Source organism: Drosophila arizonae, chromosome 6, assembly GCF_054131065.1.
Source record: "Drosophila arizonae isolate 15081-1271.41 chromosome 6, UAZ_ARI_1.0, whole genome shotgun sequence".
Taxonomy (NCBI): domain Eukaryota; kingdom Metazoa; phylum Arthropoda; class Insecta; order Diptera; family Drosophilidae; genus Drosophila; species Drosophila arizonae.
The window spans coordinates 1,120,465-1,142,376 of NC_142926.1; the positions used below are offsets into that span (position 1 = coordinate 1,120,465).

General features: G+C 35.8%; 2 protein-coding genes across 15 annotated transcripts in view; one reads left to right on the forward strand and one right to left on the reverse strand.

Moving 5' to 3' along the window:
* Positions 1–7,131, forward strand: part of eIF4G1 (eukaryotic translation initiation factor 4G1) — a 21,834-nt gene extending 14,703 nt beyond the window's left edge. For 9 of the 10 annotated variants that reach the window (XM_089472837.1, XM_089472836.1, XM_089472843.1 and 6 more), the window contains 9 exons: positions 1,294–3,713; positions 4,324–4,570; positions 4,652–4,815; positions 4,871–5,363; positions 5,426–5,649; positions 5,725–5,871; positions 5,972–6,194; positions 6,258–6,359; positions 6,425–7,131. In XM_089472837.1, coding sequence (XP_089328963.1) covers positions 1,294–3,713; positions 4,324–4,570; positions 4,652–4,815; positions 4,871–5,363; positions 5,426–5,649; positions 5,725–5,871; positions 5,972–6,194; positions 6,258–6,359; positions 6,425–6,486 — 4,082 coding nt within the window. In that variant the 3' untranslated portion in view covers positions 6,487–7,131. The remainder of the gene's footprint in view (positions 1–1,293; positions 3,714–4,323; positions 4,571–4,651; positions 4,816–4,870; positions 5,364–5,425; positions 5,650–5,724; positions 5,872–5,971; positions 6,195–6,257; positions 6,360–6,424) is intronic. The other variant, XM_089472842.1, reaches the window with a different exon arrangement.
* Syt7 (Synaptotagmin 7) lies at positions 6,953–21,791 on the reverse strand. 5 transcript variants are annotated; one of them, XM_089472852.1, is made up of 10 exons: positions 21,759–21,791; positions 21,487–21,554; positions 20,361–20,523; positions 19,626–19,766; positions 16,187–16,268; positions 12,501–12,803; positions 12,354–12,434; positions 12,134–12,302; positions 10,257–10,469; positions 6,953–10,190 (listed from the first exon to the last, which is right to left on the reverse strand). In XM_089472852.1, the coding sequence occupies exons 3-10, from the start codon at positions 20,519–20,521 to the stop codon at positions 10,090–10,092; spliced, it is 1,251 nt and encodes a 416-aa protein (XP_089328978.1). In that variant the 5' UTR covers positions 20,522–20,523; positions 21,487–21,554; positions 21,759–21,791; the 3' UTR covers positions 6,953–10,089. The 5 variants fall into 5 exon arrangements, with proteins under 5 accessions (XP_089328978.1, XP_089328975.1, XP_089328976.1 ...); XM_089472849.1 differs by lacking the exons at positions 21,487–21,554; positions 21,759–21,791 and adding exons at positions 20,872–20,977; positions 21,143–21,296; XM_089472850.1 differs by lacking the exons at positions 21,487–21,554; positions 21,759–21,791 and adding exons at positions 20,872–20,977; positions 21,121–21,248.
* Positions 21,792–21,912: the final 121 nt, after the last annotated feature.

Here is a 21,912-nt window from a genome sequence, read left to right on the forward strand (position 1 = left end):
GAACGTAGCGCCTCAAACTATTTTATGTGGTTGTTTCTAAAAAAAAACTTTTTTAGGATTGCAATACAGATTGTTTTTCAAACCGCCAGACTTCTCGACTAAGACATGCCATTGAAAATGGGAAATCAGAGTATAATGGTTATGTTAAATGTTAAATGTCTGTAACAGGCAGAAGGAGGCGTTGCAGACCCCACAAAGTATAATATTCTTGAGCAGGGCAACGAGCTGAGTCGATATAGTCCTGTCCGTCTGTCCGTTTGTCCGTATGTTCAGACGCGTCGATCTCAGAGGATATAAAAGCCGGGGACTAGAAATTTTTGTCCTAGGTATAGACCACGCGCATATCGAGCTTTTTTTTTTTTTTCAAAAATTGATAATTTCTTCCGTTATTTTGTTATCGATTAAAACATTAACGAAAATCAGTAATCCATAAGTTTGTAAAAGGCGTATTCTGCTTTCGCAAATGTATTTTAGTGTTAGAATCATGATCTTCATGGAGATAAAGTTCCCATAGTTAGCCCACACTGCAGCTCATGCGTGTTTATGCGTGCCTATGTGTGTCGAGAGTGTGTGTTTCTTGTGTAAGCAGAATGACGCCGAGAATTATTGATATATCACTTCCTCAAAGGGTTTTTTTAGGAGATCTCGTAATCGAGCAGTCTCGACTAGAGCTTTCTTTCTTGTTGATTGTTTGGCTTATGTGTGGACCGTAAGTCAGTCTTTTATCAACAGTAACTCCAAGATATTTCATCTTTGCTCTTGGTATTGGAGCTCCAAGACTAACTTCAGGGCAGTCTCCTCTTCTGATCCCAAGCGTGATGTGTATCGAGTTGTCGATTTTGTCTATCCTTTCCTGACCTGGTAGCTTCTTTCAGATTTATTTTAATTTGAGATTTAATTGCTGGTATATATGCGATGTAATGCACATGCTTAGGCTTATTAAGCATATATATTCGTAATCATTCCATCTACACCGTAAAGAAATAGCGCTAATCGAAGTCGCAAATGATAGAGGCTTACATTCAATATTAATAATCAATATTTTGATTTAGTTTTTAATAAATGCCCCCTTAAGATTTATTCCCATAAAAAATAAACTAAATTTGCTGCAAGTAGAGAAATTTAAGCCCCGCTGTTAAAAAATTGAAGACAATTAACTTAAATTTATATATATAAAATATATGTAAATATGTATTATAAATTATTGTTTTTTAAATATTTTACAAGTATTATTTTAAAAGATTTTAAAACATATTTAAAAAATAATAATTTCCGTTAAAACGATTTTTTCAGTCAAAGTAGATGATGTTTCTAAAACAAGCGTTAAAAGTGCGAACGACCCCAATCAACATTTACAGTCAGACTTTGTTGCACAAGAGGAAGAAGAAGAACAACAACATCGACAAAAGTCACAGAAACAGCCGCAGCAGCAGCAACAGGAATCACATCCACCGTTTATGGCGGCAAACACAGCGGAAAAGCAAATTGTCGACATAGTCGAAGTAGGTGACAGCTCAGATGCGGCTCAGCAACAACAGGACAACAACGAACAAGGACTTACAGTAATTGCAGTCGAAGTGGACTCAACGGCAGAGAATGTCGAGCTGAGCTCGACTGGTACCGCAACAAGTGAAGTTTCTGTATTGTCTGACAACGTATCTAGCATGTATATAACTGAGCCAAGTCTCTCAACTAATTTAAGCGAAACTGTAGCTGATGGCCAGGTGGAAGGGGAGGAGGCACAACGTATTGTTGTCCCAGTAGAAACTAGCTCACATGAAAGCACACCCGATGAGACTGATCGAGCGCAACAAATGCCAGACTTGGAAGCGACACCGATTGGGGAAAATGTGAAAGAAGAAAATGAGAGAAACGAAACATTAACGGAAACGATATCAACGAATAGCTTAGCAACAGCAGAGGATGCCAAGAATGTCAAGGATGCGGATATAGGAAAAGTAGTGGAGCCAAAAAAAACGGACACATCAGCGGCTGCTGAACAACAAGAAGCTATCGCCGATGGTGTTGCAATGGAAACCTCGGAAGTCGCGGCATCGTTGATCAACTACAATGAAGGTCAATGGTCGCCGAGTAATCCAAGTGGTAAGAAGCAATACGATCGCGAGCAACTATTGCAGTTGCGAGAGGCGAAGGCTTCACGTATTCAACCCGAAGTTAAAAATGTCTCGATATTGCCGCACCCAAACCTAATGCCTATGTTTATGCGTAATAGCAATAATAATAACAACAATAATAACAATAAGCGGGTTCAATCGATGGTTGGCATGATTGGTAGCAGTCGAAATAGTGAATCGATTGGTAATAATTTTGGTGGCAAGCAGGCTTCAATGTCCGGTGTTCAAAGCGGTGGCGGCGGTCGCAGCAGCATGAAAGGTATGATCCATGTCAACCTATCACTTAACCAAGATGTTAAACTGAATGAGACGGAAAATGCCTGGCGACCACGTTTACAAAATAATAAGCACCAACAGGACTCGACGAGCGGCAGTAACTCCGATGGTAACAAATCAATCCATGAAAAAGACGAACTTGTCCGTAAAGTGCGTGGAATTTTAAACAAGCTAACGCCAGAAAGATTTGACACATTGGTTGAGGAGATAATTAAACTCAAGATCGATACCCCCGAGAAAATGGATGAGGTAATTGTGCTCGTCTTCGAGAAGGCTATCGATGAACCAAATTTTTCCGTATCATATGCAAGACTGTGCCATCGCCTGATAAGCGAAGTTAAGGCACGCGATGAGCGCATGGAAAGTGGCACAAAATCGAACTTACAACATTTTCGTAACGCACTACTCGATAAAACGGAAAAAGAATTCACTCAAAATGTCTCGCAAGGCGCGGCAAAAGAGAGGAAACTACAGCCGATTATTGAGAAGATCAAAAAATGTAATGATCCCAATGAAAAGGCTGAGCTGGAAGCACTGCTCGAAGAGGAGGAGCGCAAAATACGTCGTCGTTCCGGCGGGACTGTGCGTTTCATTGGTGAACTTTTTAAAATCTCAATGTTAACTGGAAAGATTATATACTCTTGTATCGATACGCTGCTGAATCCGCAGTCGGAAGATATGCTGGAATGCCTGTGCAAGCTACTGACAACAGTTGGAGCTAAATTTGAGCAGACGCCAGTTAGTGCGAAGGAGCCCGGTCGTTGCTATTCCCTGGAAAATTTAATAGTTAGAATGCAAGAAATTGTATCTAAAACTAATAAGGATGGCGCCAAAGTTAGTTCCCGAGTGCGATTTATGCTTCAGGACGTTATCGATTTGCGCAAAAACAAGTGGCAATCGACCCGGAATGAGGCTCCTAAGACAATGGGGCAAATTGAAAAGGAGGCTAAAAATGAACAGCTATCTGCACAATATATGAACTATAGCAGCTCAATATCGACAACAACGTCAACATCCAGTCCCAACGGGGGTGGAAGTGGCGGTGCCGGCAAACGTGATGCACGGTTCGGCGACGCACGTTCATCGAGCGGTTATGGTGGCAGTCATAGTCAACGCGGCGGCGATGGTGTTAGTAGTATGAGACATCAGCAATCAAACAGCGGCACTGGCAGCGGCAGCGGAGCTGGTGGCAGTGGCAATGGCAATCATTCAAATGGAAATAATGACGACAATACGTGGCATGTTCAGACTAGCAAAGGCAGCCGCTCCCAAGCTGTGGATAGCATCAAGCTAGAGGGTTTGGTTAGTAACTTACGATTACGATGTCCATTTCCAATCGCTCCTTACTTTTTATGCCTAGCACCTATTACAAATTTGAGTTTATTATATCATGCCCTAGGACTATGGTCTTCTCAGCTGTAAGTAACGGGTGGAAGTCTGCGTAGTTCAGCCCATTTAAGTACATATCTTATTGATCAAGACGGAGGTTCCTATATAGCTGTATTTCAGTTTACCGAATAAATTTATACATTTTCTAGTGCATGGCTCATTCCACTTTTCAATCAAAAATAATTCGTAATTGTACTTGTATTGTACTTGAAAGCCATAGAAACAGTAAGGTTTTATTTTAATGTTATTTTTGTTTTAATATACTACTTCATTTCAAATAGTTGAGTTTGGAGTTTTTCATTTCATAAGAATTCATCCCATGTTCTGTACGGCCCGAAGAAGAAAACCCACATAGGAAAAGAAAGACAAATTTCCCATAGAACGTATAAAAGAATCCAGTCGTGTAGTAAGGGAACCGATAAATATGTGAGAGTGCGTGGGTTTCCTGTTATACACTGAATTATAGCTGTCTATAGTCGCAGGATATCTGCTTTAAAAAAAATTGAATTCGCTATATTTGCAGAATTTACAGCTGCATCAAAATTTGGATAACAAGAAGATGGGCGGCGTTAATCAGTTCATTAACTGGAATAACAATGCCATTAAACAATCGTCGACAACGCCAACGACAACACCTTCAAATTCATTTGCTCCGCTCTCGTCATTAATTGACAATAAAAGTAGCACGGATCGAGACCGTAGTGGTGGCCCCAGAAATAAGGGTTCATATCACAAAGGTTCCATTGAGCGGGATCGATATAATGACCGTGGTAAGTGTGGTATAGTAAATACTATAACCAACCCATAGCTGAATTAAGCTATATACATAAATGTTATATCTGATTTTATAGGCATGCATTCACGAACTGGTTCATCGCAAGGATCGCGTGAGAATTCGTCATCGCGCGTTGCACAAAATGCGCAAAATCGTGGCATGATGAGCTCTTCCATGCAAAAATCTGCTAGTCACTCAAAATATACTCAACCAGCGCCAGCAAGCAGACTTTCCAACAAGGTACGTATATATATACACTACTAGAGTTTTGATCCTCAATTCATTCCCTTAATAGTCCCTAGGTTCTTCTTCCTTAAGCAGTGCGGGCGGCATACATAAGGGCATTGAACAACAGCAGCAGCAGCAACAGCCCAATTTATCAAGTGGCTCAATCTCAGCTAGCACCTCAGCATCTCAGCTTCACTCAACAACTAAAGGCATCGCGCCGCCAGCAACATTCATTGTGCCAACGGAGTCCGATTTAAAACTATTTAAATCTGTTTTGTCTGATATACTTGAAGCTGATTTCATGGTCGCTGAATGCATACAACGGATATCAGAAGTGCAGCGCTGTGGATTTTTATATTACATACTAAATGAATATTTGCATTTAGCGCAAGTGGGCAAACAAAACAGAACACATCTTGCAACCGCTATTGCTCAATTAATACAGCAGAACTACATTTCCGCGGAACATTTTAAACTGGCATACAACGAATTTTTCAGCACTGCTGCCGATTTAATGTTTGATGTTCCTGAATTGTGGCTGTATATTCTTCAGTTCACTGGTTTGTGCATATTATTATATCGTATATATCGTATAATATATATAATTGGTTTTTGCATTTAGGTCCATTAATAGTCAAGAAACTTTTGTCGATAACTGATTTGTGGAACAAAAATTCATTAGACAGCAGTCAACTGAAAATGGGTAAAAAGTTTCTTCATTGTTTTTTGACATATTGTACAAGGGAAGTAGGACCTAGCTTCACACACAGCATATGGAAAAAATTTAATATGCGCTGGTCAGATTACATGCCTGATAATGAAGTTAGTGATTTTATAAAATCGAATGTAAGTTTTACTTTACTGATATATAAATGTGTTTGTATTATATATAATAATATTGTAATCTATAATACCTTATAGAGATTTGAATATGTGGAAAATATATTGAAGACGCCAGTGATTGAAGAACGCGATTCCCACGAAACACACGTCCAAAATGTGATAAATCATATTGAGCAGTTGCTTAAGGAAGGCTCAACTGCTGATGAAATTATTGACTATATCAATGTAAGTTTGCAAATTCGACAACTGCTACTCGTTCAAGGCAACCGATTACAACATTCTTACATGTTCTTTTTTAATATATTTAAAAATAAATACTTAACAGGGCAATATTGTTGTGGCCGATAAACTGTTTATTAGAGGATTGACAGAAACTTTATGCAAATTTGCAATCGTTTACAAGGATAATAGCTATAAGCTTGATCCAGAACTCTTTCAAAAATTCTGCATACCAGTTTTTCAGCGTTTTATCGCTTCTAATGAAGATCTTCAGCTCGAGTGCCTTTACGGAGTACAGTTGCTCGTGCATAGCTGGGAGCAACCTAGAGGTATGGAAAAAACATATTCATTTTGATTTTGAAAAATATATTGGAAATTTTTGTCTCGTTCAGGGCTGTTGAGCGAACTTTTTGGTGAACTGTACGATGGCTTTGTTATACAAAAGGAGTCGCTCTATAAATGGCGCGATTCGAAAGACCATTCAGCAGGCAAAGGTAAACAAATAAATAAAATATATAATAAAATATTGTATATACATAAATTTTGTTTTCTTATACAGGCGTGGCTGTTAAGAGTGTGAATCCATTTTTAAACTCATTATTCAACGATGAAGCCAATTAATATATATATACTCGTCGAGCTGATAGAACGAGTTTTAAGGCAGAGCGAAAATACACAATTTAACAGAACACTAGCAACAAAGTAAATTTTGCAGAAAAATAAAATATATTCTTTCATAAATTTAAAGAAGTGTGGAGTTGTGGCGGAGGAATCAGAGTATAAAATGATGAATATTCTGTTAAAATATATGGATGAATGCATATACACTACGCGATTTTACACGGACAGAGTATATATATATATATAGTATATATATATATATATATATATATATATATATATATATATATATATATATATATATATATATATATATATATATATATATATATATATATATGAATGTACTATAAAAATAAAAGCTAACCTGAAGGAAATTTATAGTTATATAATAATTATTTACATACAATGTTATATGATATCGAGGACACAGTAAATGATACGAATATTGGCAGCATCTACTAAATATGCTTCACGTCGCATCCACACACACACACACACCCACACTGAGATGGATCGAATCACGATACCTCACAAAATCGCTTTATGTTCTGAAAATTGCACGTCAACTGAAACTAAAATTAAAAAAAAAAAAATTACAAACAATTAAAAAGAGAATAATAATAATCCAAGCCTAAAATTAAACTTGCAAAATTTTATAGACCTAATGCCTAATCGTTTCTATTTGTATCTCTAAGAGATTATCAATCTATTTGTAACTTTAAAGAAAGGAATGATAAATTCAATTTAAATATAATGTTTTTAAAGGTGAACAAACAAAACGCACAAACCCGATTATTTATTTAAATGTATGTAACAAGTAGTCGATATAGCCATGTCTGTCTGTCTGCCGATCCGCCCGTCTTTCCGTATGCAGAACACATAGAAGAGTCAGAGACCTGAAATTTCTTGTTTATAGCACACACAGATCGACTTTTCACGTGAGCCACGTACATATAGTTGCTTGTAGTTTCCTAGCAAACGTTTGCAAATATATTGGATAACATTTGGACACATTTGAACTGGCACACGCAAGCACACCCGTAACCGATCATGCGCTTAGCAGTTGCAATGAAAATTAAATAATTCTGTTTCTAGGTTAAAAATTTTTTATTTGCAGCAATTTAATGTATCATAAATTGATTTTTTAATAATAATTTAACAGGTATATAACAAATATGTAATTTCAAGGTGGGTTGAATTTTCGATTTTTTCGTTTTTTAAACTCAGTTTCTTTCTGTTTCATCATCAATTTATATTTTATATACTTTGGTTTGTTTTTACTTTATTTTATTTTATTTTTATTTTTTTTTTTGTCGTATTTATATATTTTTAATTGTTGTTTAACTCTTAAACAATCCATCACTTTTTGTTTTCTTCTTGATTTTTATTTTTATTTTTCTGCAGCCATCTCTCAGTAGACGCGTGTTCCGGCAATGGTTGGCTAATTTCTTTACTACTAGATATATATATATATATTTATATATATACTGTTATATATATACTTTTTTTTAAATATTTTTAATTTAATATATATATAATATATATATTAAATAACACGTTTTATCATCTAATATTTGCTAATAAAAATATGTTTATTATTTTATTCTACAGCCTAATTTATTAATTATATATATATATTAAAGTTTACTATTTTCGACGTTTTCTTTTATTATAAAAGAAACAACAATTTGCTTATATATATATATATATATATATATATATATATATATATATATATATATATATATTTATATATATGTACGTAATTAATTAATAACAAACAACGTTTTTAGTATATACATATATTAGTGTTTTTTTTTTTCTTGGTGTGTTTTATTATATACTTTCTTTTCAATTGATTCGCTAATTAAGTTTCTTTAGATTTAAATTAACTTTTAAATTTAATTCCGTTTCCATTACTTGTTTATATTAAATATAAATAACGCACAAATCATTAAAAGGTTAAGCTGATTTAGTTTTAAGAAAAAATATGAGGAAAAACCTTTTCTTTATATTAATTTTGATGGAGTAAACATTTTTTTTTTTTTGCACAATGAATTGTTCGTTCAACTTCGCTAGCTTCTGACTACTAGTTCATAATTCAGATTTGAATTAGACCTTGATTGAAGTCAATATCTGCTAAGTGCAAAGCTTTTTTCCTTAAGCATTATAATACTCGTTCACGAGGTACAAAGCGGAGGTATGGGTGACCTGGAAGAAGCATTTAGGTCAATTAAGGGGTTTCTATATGCGTAGAATCGTTCCTGTTCGATTATGAGACTGGAATCTAGATATGTATTTCTTTATATTGATCAGCGTCGGGGCTTGTGTAATCGGATAAGGAAATGAGAGGTTGAGCTAAGACTACGTAGTTTCTGAGATCTAGAGGACTATTTATCTTTCTATACAAGTAAATATCATTTGGACATATTTTGCTGTTGAATGTGGCAAATGGGAACAGGAAGGAAGGAAAAGTAATCAGAAAAATCGAAGCACTTCATATTTATTTATTTATTTATTAAAAAGATATTGACATTACTGGAGTCAACTAATACTAAAATTATATAGCCAAAAATAAGTACAGAAAATTATTACAATAGTATCACCAACCCGATGGGGGTATTTTATCTGCCAGCCCGGCCAGCTATGCCGCTTTTCACAGCCAAATATGATCAGTGATACTATTGAAACTGTGAAGAACAGAAATTGTTAAATGAAAAACTTAAAATAAATATTAAAAGAGCTTACATATAATTAAAGTAATTACAATTATAATCATGAATAAGATAAAAATTAGTAAAGAAAACGGAAAATATTATAAGAGAGTGAAAAGAAAAAGGAATAAGTGATAAAAAAAGAGTAAAAGAAGAGCTCAAAATACACTATAGGATAGGATTGTGAAATCACTGCACAAACATTGGCAACAAAATACATACCAGTTCTTATACCTGGGCACTGCGAGTAATTTTCCTAAGGTAAGCTTAAAGCAAGGATTTTATTATAAGGAGACAGAGCTCTAAGGAAAAGACGTGATACTATTTATTATAATTAACACGTAAAATATTAAACGTACTGTGCGAATAATAATCCTAGAGCACAAATGAACATGAAGCGGACGGAACAGAAATTTTAAGTCGCATCAACAAAAAGGACGAATCAATATTACCGATAATCCTAAAACTGTTCTGCGACACATTAACGATGGAAGATTAATCAGCTGAAGTCTACTATGGTTAGACGGTAGACGTTTAGATCCCTTAAGGCAAAGGGAAGAAACTGTTTTTGGACAGATTCAATACTATCCTGATACATACAACTGAGCAATACTCTAAGATAGGACGCACAAGCGAAATTAGTAATTGCTTGGTAATAAAAGGATCTTTAAATTCCTTAGACCAACGTTTAATAAAGCCAAGAAAATTCAACAAATTTGAAAATATATACTCGTGAACGAGTATATGCAGCTTTACTGCAATTGAAGCTTTGACTCAAATGCTGCTTATCTTAGGTGTGCTTCATTGAGATCTTAGTTGGTAATCTTCTTCTGATATATATATATATATATATATATATTTAAATATATTTGCCGCAGATCGAGATCTATTCGGGCTTCAAGCGATGCCATTGTACCACAGTTTGTTTGGGTTTCGAGATCATATCTTGCCAATGCTTTGTCTCTGAGGCACCTGAACCGTTCTTACCTGAGTGAAGATTATAATATATCAAATCTGAAATTTATTGTAATGTCATGTTAGGCTTTCATTTACCAGCTAACAGTATTCGGCCAATCAACTCGTTTCTACCAATATTATCAAAGTCCATGACCATAACGTCCAAGGAGCACTCGCGAATCTTTTCCCATGGCACATTAAAGCTGAATGATTCATTAAAGACTGGATTAAGCGTACAGGTGAATATTGGTGTTTTTCTCTTCTCTACGCGCTTATCGCCAAATTGAAGCCAAACTTTCACATACGGATCTGCAACAATTAATTTATATTTTAATTTCACATCTCTACGTTATATTTTTAAAAAAAGTTTTCTATATTGCAGTGATTTTTCGAACTTTCTTCATATCCCTGGTGTGACCGAAGTAAATTAGATTAAGGGTTTCTTATAGACAACATATTTGATGGAGGAATCGTATGTTGGACTGAGCTGATATACTTGGCGTCTGTGTTTCTACTGGTAAATATCGTGTCCGCATTTACAGGCTATCTGCCAGAATATTATAGCTTTCGGCTTGCCATATGAAATATCAGACACTTGCAATTTAGCAATTAAACACATTAGATGTCCTTACTGCATTCGGAAAATTGCATTAACTGTTGACATCTAACTCGAAATTGATTCAATTATACGGTGCAACGACAGGCGCTGTTCTTGAGAGCATTTCCGTGTGTGTGGTCCACTGTATGTGCTGGTGGCATATATAAAACGAAGCATAGAGAGGGAACCCCTGGTCGGGTTTCGTGTTGGACTGAAAATGAAGCCCAGAAGCAGAACTATGTAGTAGACGTAGAACTATGGAAACAGTATCGCTGCTGTGAGGCATTCCAAGTCGTCCAGTCTAGTTAATTCTCTTAGTTGCTTATAAATATATATTTATACTCATTCACGAAAGTGAATCAGTATATTGGTTTTGTGCAATGTCCGTCTTGCTGTCCGTCCGTCCGTCCGTCTGTCCGTCTGTCCGTCTGTCCGTATGAACGCAATCTATTTCGGCGCTATTGAAGCTAGAGACTTGAAATTTGGAACACATACTCGTGTATATCTCCGATTTATAAAGTGTTAAAATTTTCCCGATCCGCCCACTAGGGGCGTGGCAAATCGGAAAATGCATTTTCCGATATACCAGAAATCATGTTTGTTGAAGAGCTAGAAAGCTGAAACTTGGTATGTAGGGGTCCGCGTTGACCACCCAAGATCACGAGCTATGGCGGATATATCTACGCCCATTGGGGGCGTGGCAAATCGGATAAAACTGTATCTCCTAAAGTTGTAAACCTAGAATGCTGAAATTTTGCACGTCAGCTAATGGTATGATTCTATAAAGTCTGAAGATAAATTATAAGTCTACGCCCGTTGGGGGCGTGGCAAATCGGACCTGAAGATATAGTGATTTTTTAAATTCTCCTATATTTTGGACACTATTGATGGCAGAGACCTCAAATTTTGTATATATACTCGGACTGATCACCCAAGACCAAAAAGTTTTGTCGGATATATGTCCGCCCACAGGGGGCGTGGCAAACCGCAAAAGTTTATATCTCCTAAAGTATAATAGCTAGAAGCTTCAAATTTGGATAGTTGAGTTACTGGTAGCCTCCTCTATCGATTCCCCAAAAAAATTTTTACGCCTCTTTAGGGGCGTGGCATATCGAAAAATACCCTGTAATTTTCACATTTTTTTAGGGTAAGCATTCAAACTTTGCAGTTAGGGTAACGTTATCTCTTTCTAAAAACTGACCAAAAATGAGGTGTCTACGCCCAGTTGGGGCGTGGCAAATCGGAAAAACCTGTATATTCAACAGTATTAGAACGAAACTTAACTACTAAATTGTTGATGGGATGTGAATGAGTATTCCGCAGTCGGTAACGCCCGACTGCAACGTTCTTACTTGTTTTCATATATATCATTTACCTGACTTTCCATTGATATCTTTAGCCTTTAGATTCCTTGCTTTGATTAATGTCAGCGTTAAAATTGAGTTTGAAGGATGATAGCATAGTGAAGATAAAAGCTCGCCGCACTTATCCTTGGCTGGCGGCTTCAAGGCCTTCCAAAATGATTGCTTGCCAGCAAAGTCCACCTAAAAGGCGCATATATAACTGCTATCTGTTATGTTGAACAATAATATTACCTGGCACAGCGGCAAAAATACTTCACCAATGGAATCGTCTCTTGAGAAACGATCATAATCGAAGACATGTAAATGAAGAACCTAAATAATTTTAATTAATTAATTTCTAATCTATGAGGCGAACATCTTCCGCATTGCCTCACTTACTCGCGATTGCAGCTTTTGTATTGGAAAGCCCTCGAAATAGAATGTTTCATTCCAGCGCGGGTTCAAAGTTCTTCTCTTTATCTTGGTCTCCAGGCGATGCTTTTTATCTGGCAATAATGTCACTCGCACATAGGGATCGGAAGTTCCACTTAAGTCCTTCGCTGGCAGCTCTTTGCCCTGCAGTACTTTTAATATTAGCGTCGTATTTTGAAAATCATATTCCAATGAAAAGTGAATCTGTCCGACGTTTTCACTTGAATCCGTACTATCCAGGTACATATCTGTCATCGATATACTTTTGTTCTATAAAATTTCCAATATATTAGGCTAACTTTAACTCAATTATATTAATTTGTATACCTTAAACCCATTGCAAATGGGAAATCAGAGTTTAATGATTTTATTCAAATGTATGTAACAGGCAGAAGGATACCTGGCAGACCCCACAAAGTATATATATTCTTGATCAGGACGACGCGCTGAGGTGATTTAGCCTGTCTGTCCGTATGCTTGAACGCATCGATTTCAGAAGATATAAATCTGAAGATTTGCATTTTTTTTAATGAACGTATATATAGCGCGCAGGTCGCGTTTACCTGTTTTGTAAAAGACTAGCAAATGCACTCATTTCATGAAAATAGTCTATCTACAAGAAAAGTTATTGAACAACTCATTTCCAATAGTAAGCCCACGCTTCAGCTCATCTCTGTTAATGCTGGACTTAATGCTGTCTATGTGTTTCGTGTGCAAGGAGAATGACGCGAAGAAATTTTGAATTAGCAGTTCCTCGAAGGGTTCAGGGTTTCTCACTTGTTTTTATACGCATTCACGAAATTGAAATGAGAAAGTATATTGATTTCGTGCATTTCCGTTTTGTGCGGCTGTCTGTCTGTCTCTTTCGGCGCTGTTGAAACTAGAGACTTCTAATTTGGAACACCTATTCGTGTATATCTTCAATTTATAAAGTGTTAAATTTTTCTGATCCGCCCACTAGGGGCGTGGCAAAACAGAAAATGCATTTTTCGATATACCAGATATCATATTAATTAATGAGCTAAAAGCTAAAATTTGGATGTAAATCCGTGTCGACCACCAAAGATCAACAACCTATGGCACACGAGGGGCGTGGCAAATGGGACCTGAAGATATAGTGATTTTTCAAATTCTCTTATACTTTGGGCACTATTAAAAGAAGAAAACACATCCTGCAGTTTAAGAGCTAGAAACTTTAAATTTTGATAGTTGAGTTACTGGTAACCTCCTACATCGATGAAAAATAATAATAATTGTTACGCCTCTTTAGGGGCGTGGCATATCGAAAAATATCCTGTAATTTTCACATTCTTTAGCGTAAGCATTCAAACATTACAGTTAGGTTACCATTAGCTCAACCTAAAAACAGGCCAAAAATGAGGAGTCTGTGGCTACTATTGGCGTTGCAAATCGGGAAAAACTGCATTTTCTACGGTATTAGAGGTAGAAACTCAAAACTTAGCTACTAAATTGTTGATTGGGTGTGAGTGAGTATTTATTCTACAGTTGGTAATGCGAATGACTGAATGTTTCATTGTTGCGAAAGCAACTTGAAAGGAATCCCAAGTCGAAGTATATTTAATCTATCTATTCATTTCTGGAGCTTCCTCAGCAAATTTTGTAATATTCAATTTAAAAACAAGTAAGAAAGCTCTAGTCGAGACTGCTCGACTACGAGATCCCCTGAACCCTTGGAGCAATAGATATTTCAATAATTTTTCGCGTCTTTCAGCTTACACAAGAAACACGCACACCCACACGCACGTACGCACACACAGGCATACATACACACGCACGCATACAGACACAAACGCATACACACACTCACATACACACACACATACACATACACAAACACATACACACACATACACAAACACATACACACATAAGCACCCACGCATAAACACGCATGGGCTGCAGTGTGCGCTTACTATGATACTTAATTGTTTAATAACTTTTTTTATGGACGTACGATCTTCATGAAACTTTTAGATTATGATTATAACATGAATATGCATGTAATTGCCAAAGCACAAGTCTCTAGTATTTGAAATACGCTTTTTACAAAAGTGAGGGTGAGGGGGTGAATTTTGAGGTGGGGGTACATTTTAACAAAAACCGAAATTGTATAAATTGCATATAAGCATACATTAAAAATTTGGAGACTCTGGCAATAAAGGTGTAGAAGATATAATTTTATAAATGGTTTTCGATAAGGTTTTTTATCGATAAAAAAAGATCGGGATGAGTTATCGATTTTTAATGATAAACTTGATATGCGCGCTGTAATTACGGACATTTTAAAAAAAATTTGAAGTCTTATATCTTCTGAAATCGACGCGTTCATACATACGGACAGACGGACAGACGGACAGACGGACGGACGGACAGACGGACAGACAGACGGACAGGGCCAAATCAACTCAGCTCGTCGCCTTGATCAAGAATATATATACTTTGTGGGGTCTGCCACGCCTGCTTCTGCCTGTTACATACATTTCAACAAAACCATTATACCCTGATTTCCCATTGAAAATGGGTTCAGGGTATAAAAAAACAAGTAAGAAAGCTCTAGTCGAGACTGCTCGACTACGAGATCCCCTGAACCCTTGGAGCAATAGATATTTCAATAATTTTTTGCGTCTTTCAGCTTACACAAGAAACACGCACACACACACACACAGGCATACATATACACACACGCATACAGACACACATACACACACACACACACGCATACATACACAAACGCATACACACACATACACATACACACACACATACACAAACACATACACACACACATACACAAACACATACACACACAAGCACCCACGCATAAACACGCATGGGCTGCAGTGTGCGCTTACTATGAGAACTTAATTGTTTAATAACTTTTTTTATGGATTTTTCAGATTATGATTATAACATGGATATGCATGTAATTGCCAAAGCACAAGTCTCTAGTATTTGAAATACGCTTTTTACAAAAGTGAGGGTGAGGGGGTGAATTTAAGGGTGGGGGGTAAATTTTAACAAAAACCGAAATTGTATAAATTGCATATAAGCATACATTAAAAATTTGGAGACTCTAGCAATAAAGGTGTAGAAGATATAATTTTATAACTGGTTTTCGATAAGTTTTTTTATCGATAAAAAAAGATTGGGATGAGTTATCGAATTTTAATGATAAACCTGATATGCGCGCTGTAATTACGGACATTTTAAAAAAGATTTGAAGTCTCTACTCTTATATCTTCTGAAATCGACGCGTTCATACATACGGACAGACGGACGCACAGACAGACGGACAGGGCCAAATCAACTCAGCTCGTCACCCTGATCAAGAATATATATACTTTATGGGGTCTGCCACGCCTCCTTCTGCCTGTTACATACATTTCAACAAAACCATTATACCCTGATTTCCCATTGAAAATGGGTTCAGGGTATAAAAATCGATATATAGTTTTTAAAAATGTTTCGATATAATTATATTTTTTATACAAAAATAACGATATATTTATATTTTGATATATTTTTGACCACCCTATAGACTCGTAATTCAAAGTCAAATTATTTATCACTTAATATTTATGTAAAAAAGTATATATTATTTATATATATAGGTATACATATAGGATACACACCGCTCCATCTTTAGATGTTCCATCATTTGCAGTTGCTCCTGTGGAAGTATTCGATTTTGCTGGTGTCGCTGCTGGGCCGCTCCTATAATGAATTTCGGTCGTTATATATATATTACATATGTGGTCTATAAACTATATATATAAAGCAAAGTCAGGTTTGTTACAAGTCGAGATCTGCTGGACCAATTTTAATGGTTTTTAATTTTTTGGATTTGTCTCTGCCCCGAATTGCAGAATATATCTTAAAAACACTGAAAATCGACGAATACTTGAAAAACACGTTATCCCTAAAAGTTCTTTAATTTCGGAGCTGTCTTTGCATTGTCATTTAGAATATTCTTAGTAGGCTTGATATCAGTGACAGTTTTCGGGCATGCTCTCATTTAAAACTTTCATGCGAGTACATATTCAGTATTACTATTAATAACAAGTACTTAATGGCAATGAGTGTTTGTTTAAAACAAAAGAAAGCACCTGACTTTGTGCTTCTTTTTATTTTATCCAGTTCCCACCTGTATGTAGCGTGCAGACAATTTACTTTTGCTTTGCGTTTTCTTGGACATCCTTATATTTTAATTATAATTCGTCCCATGATTTATTGTGCAACTTTTTATTTTGATAGTTTTCGCTTTTATTTTGCCACAAAGCCTGCTCATTTTCAAATCAATCAAGAAATTTTCGGTTCATTTTGGCCTATGTTGACTGTCCAAAATATTTCTAGAAATTATGTTTATGGGAGCACTCGAATCCATTGTCGAACATGTTGCACGAACAACCGTAAGATAGAAACATTCGTACGAGCACTGCTATCCACATTCGAATATAGAACGAACACAACATGTTCGTGTAACAAATTCGTCTGTGGATAGCCCCCTTAAGAAAGCTCTAGTCGAGACTGCTCAACTAGGAGATACCTTGAACCCTCTAAGCTGATATTCTAATCATCATCATCAGTGTGGGCAATATTATGCGAATTTATTCGTCCTTCTGCCCGTTACATACTTTTTTTCAAAACCTGTGTACCCTGATTTCCCATTTTCAATGGGTTCAGGGTATAATAAAAATGCCGCGTCCTAGAAGATCTAATCTTTCCCAGCGAACCCGAACGTGATTAATAAATATTCGTGTTTTATTAGTACATATAAAAGGTAAGGCAAATAGTGAGCAATCGAATACAATATTATGTTACTGTTTATCACCAAACAGTTTTTCAACTTGATTAATTTATGTTTGATTAGCAGACAACAATGCCACGAAAACGCAAGGGGGCAAAATGAGAAAATTGATCTAGAGGCATGCAGGACAGAACAGCACAAAGATCAGATGAAGAAAGGCAACAAAGCAATGCAGATGTCCGTGTAAGCATGACTCAGTTACGTGCATCACAATTGCAAGAGGCACGAGATGAGCGAAACCAGTAAAGCCAATTAGAGCGAAGCCAATAAGCGCGCAGGTTCGTAGTCAACAGCCGTAGAGGAATTGACCGACAACGTCAACAAGTAAATCGAGCATTTACAGCACATTCCAAAGTGGTCATTGGTACATTGGACAAGGAATGCCCGCACTGCCATGCCCTTAAATTTAAAAATGAGCCGATCGGGATGTGCTGCTCATCAGGAAAAGTAAAACTCCCAGAAATTGAAACCCCGCCGGAACCATTGCATGGCTCCTTATTGGAACTGATCCAGATTCTTCGCTGTTTTTGCAGTCAATGCGAAAATTGAATTCTTGTTTTCAAATGACATCGTTTGGAGCAACGGATATAGTTGAAAATACTGCTGCAAATGGTCAACAATTTAATTCCACATTTAAATTCAAAGGCCAAGTTTACCACAAAGTCGGTTAACTGCTACCAATGCCAAACGAACCAATCGCGCGGATGCCCGTTGCAACTATAATCACTTCAATTCACCTTTTGCAACGCGCATCGTCAGCGAACTGGACGCTCTCTTCAATGAGCACAATGATTTGTTCAGACTTACCCGACCTGCACACAAAATTTCGTGAGAATCCAACCGTTTCGGAGGAGTTTGGCAACAAACACCGTGACACGAGAATTTTATATATAAGATAAAACATACTTCGGTTGCTTACAACGGTTTCGACTATAACTGCATCTCCACACACTTATAGTTAATGAGATATTTTGTATTTAAGTACAAAATGTTGCCTAGAAATAATGGATAGGGCAAAGCAACGTTTGCCAGGTTAGCTAGTACATATATAAAACATTTGAATATCAATGACGATATACAACCAGACATATATGATTTATCAAGACGATCCTTTTAGTCATGCTACAAATGTTGAAAAACGTACATATGTTTCAGGATGGAAGAACTTAGATCTATTATACTCATTCACGAAAGTGAATTAGATTTTGTGCAATGTCCGTCTTGATGTCCGTCCGTCTGTCCGTATGAACGCAGTTTATTTCGGCGCTATTGAAGCCAGAGACTGAAATTTGGAACACATACTCATGTATATCTCCGATTTATAGTGTTAAAATTTTCCCGATCCGCCCACTAGGGGCGTGGAGAATTGGAAAATGAATTTTTCAATATGCCAGAAATCATATTAATTGAAGAGCTAGAAAGCTGAAATTTGGAATGTAGATCTGCATCGACCACCCAAGATCACGAACTATGGCGGATATATCTACGTCCATTGGGGGCGTGGCAAATTAGATAAAACTGTATCTCCAAGACTTTTACAGCTAGAGCGCTAAAATTTCGGACGTCAGCTAATGTTTTGATTCTATAAAGTCTTAAGACAAAATTATGTGTCTACGCCCATTAGGGGCGTGGCAAATCAGACCTGAAGATATAGGGATATTTTAAATTCTGCTATATTTTAGACACTATTGATGCCAGAGACCTCAAATTTTGTATATATACTCGGGCTGATCACCCAAAACCAAAAAACTTCTCGAATATATGTTTGCCCACAGGGGGCGTGGCAAACCGTAAAAGTATATATCTCTTTAGGTGTAATAGCTAGATGCTTCAAAAGATAGTTACGTTACCAGTAACCTCCTCTATCGATGACCCAAAAACAATTTGTACGCCTCTTTAGGGGCGTGGCATATCGAAAAATACCCTGTAATTTTCACATTTTTTGAGCGTCCAAATTTTGCAATTAGATTACAGTTAGCTAGTTCTATGAACTGACGAAAAATGAGGTGTCTACGCCTAGTAAGGGCGTGGCAAACCGAGAAAACTGCAGTTTCTACAATATTAGAGCTAAAGTTAGCTACTAAATTGCTGATGGGATGTAAATGAGTATTCCTCAGTCGGTAACGCCCGACTGCAACGATCTTACATGTTTTTTGCCATGTTTTGCTATGATTTATATTTTAATAGGTTTTTGAAGTACTTCTTTTCTTTATATGAGATATTACTAACTAGTCCCCGGTATATAAATATATTTCTGTACCTACCCAATGAGAGGCGTTCGCAGGTTTAAAAATCCATTCAATTTTCGATTAATGTTATTTTGTAGAGGATTCGTAATTGCCTGGGCAACGGGCACTTGAGGCTTACTAGGCGGATTCCCAGATTCTAAAATGTCCTGAGCAGCTCTAAATAGAAAATAATACCATTAGTTTATGTATGTGTAAAAATATGTACATTGATCAGTATAATTTGTCATTGTTTCTGAAAATATATTATTATACTCATTATAAGGAATACGTGACCATTAAAATATTGAACTTCAAAGAACTCTCTTAATAAACCAAACTTTCTCGTGGAATATTTTACCCTATCCAGCAGGGCTTAGCAAAAATACTATTTGGCTATATTCTCTCCCAATGAAGCTGTCAGTTACTTATCGACCCTAAATTATTTAGCTACATCTCTTGGCTAAAAATGGACTTAAAGCTTCCAGATGTCAGCTCGTAATTTCAGTTGCAAGTGTAGCTCATACTTGTATGTTAAATTATAAAACAGAAATGATTATATCATCATTGGGGGCATTTGTGGACGATGCCATGGTCATTTCTTCTATAACAATAAATCAGTTATAAATATTATCAAAAGTATAATACTTTGAGCTAGAATTGAATCTAATATGTAATCTGGAGTCAGTCGTAGACGCGGTTTAACCCATTTAAACTTTCAATTCAGAAGAACGACAAAGTAGTAAACTATCAGTTTTGCGAATATAACCTTACCTCAAGCTGTAGCTACTTGATTCCTCGTCTTCATTGGGTTCAATAAACTGCAGCTGTGACCTTTTGTGCCGCCACCACAGATATCCACCGGCCAAAAATAGGGCTATCGCAATAATTAAGCCGAGTATAGCTAGGCAAGCTATCAGTATTATGCTCGCCATATCTGTAACAAGTTCAAATAAATCTATATCAGAGATTCACATAATTTTTTGGAATTTCTACAGGTTTTCAAAACTCTAATATTACAAATCAATATTGTATAAAATACACATACGAATTGTGGAGACACTAGATAAAGGCTTAAATCGATGATATATATATATATATAATGATATTGTATATATATATATATATATATATAGGTCTGCTGCGTGTAGGTCAATGTGTGTACACATGTATTTATATATAATCACATTTAATATTCACTTATGCTTGTCCTACAATGAACCTTACTGATAAAGAAAAATATTTGTTGTGTAGCTTACAGATAGAAAAGAGTTTCGAATTTTACCTTTCAAATGATATCATAAATAAGTATATAATATATATATATATATATATATATTGATATATCCTTTTGAATAATTAAGGACAATTATACTGCGACGTTCTAGGTTCTGTGATATTGTTATGTATATATTGATATATATGTATATAAATAAATAAATATACATATATATATATATATATATATATATATGTATATATATATATATATATATTTATATATATATATATATATAGTATATTATTTATTTACAACTCTGCTTCACACATCTTACACATTTTATTTTATTTTTTAGTTTAAAAACCACTTTTGCGAGTTATGTGTGTATAAGTAAATGTGGCTAAGCAGCAGGGGATGACGATGACAGTAACCGACGAACTGGTAAAAGTAAACGCCGAAAACAGAAAAGCTCATCCATCTCAGTGGAGAGTCAGAGGTGAATATTGGAACTTTTATATATATACATATATATATATATATATATATATATATATATATATATATATATATATATATATATATATATATATATAGAATTAACTACAACTAACATTTTGTATGCGTTTTAGCAACTTAACCAAACCTAACCAAATTAGTATTATGGAATATAGAACTTACATTTATAACTGTGGTTGGAAAGCTTATTAAGCGGCCCGTTCGCGCAGGTCGACTTCTTCTAAGTGTGACTAAATTGAAAACAAGTTTTATTACTTACTTCTCTCTTTGAATAGAGATAAATAGTTTTAAAGCTATACAAATATCATATCATATTCTTGAAGATTTCGTAAACTTAAATAAGTCTATTCAGTTAGTGCATTAGCAATATTGTCGACTATCGAAATCATTTTCCTTTGTATTTATTAAATTGCGTTTTCTGTATTTAATCTTACTTTTTATACCCTGAATCCATTTTCAATGGGAAATTAGGGTATAATGGTTTTGTTGAAATGCATGTAACAGGCAGAAGGAGGCGTGGTAGACCCCACAAAGTGTATATATTCTTGATCAGGGCGACAAGCAGAGTCTATTTGGCATGTCCGTCTT

Coding starts and splice junctions, on each gene's coding strand:
- Syt7 (XM_089472848.1), bottom strand. Junction 12,303..12,353: donor TATTTTTGCCGCTGTGCCAG/GTAATATTATTG, acceptor TGCGCCTTTTAG/GTGGACTTTGCTGGCAAGCA. Junction 10,191..10,256: donor TGGCCGAATACTGTTAGCTG/GTAAATGAAAGC, acceptor ATCTTCACTCAG/GTAAGAACGGTTCAGGTGCC.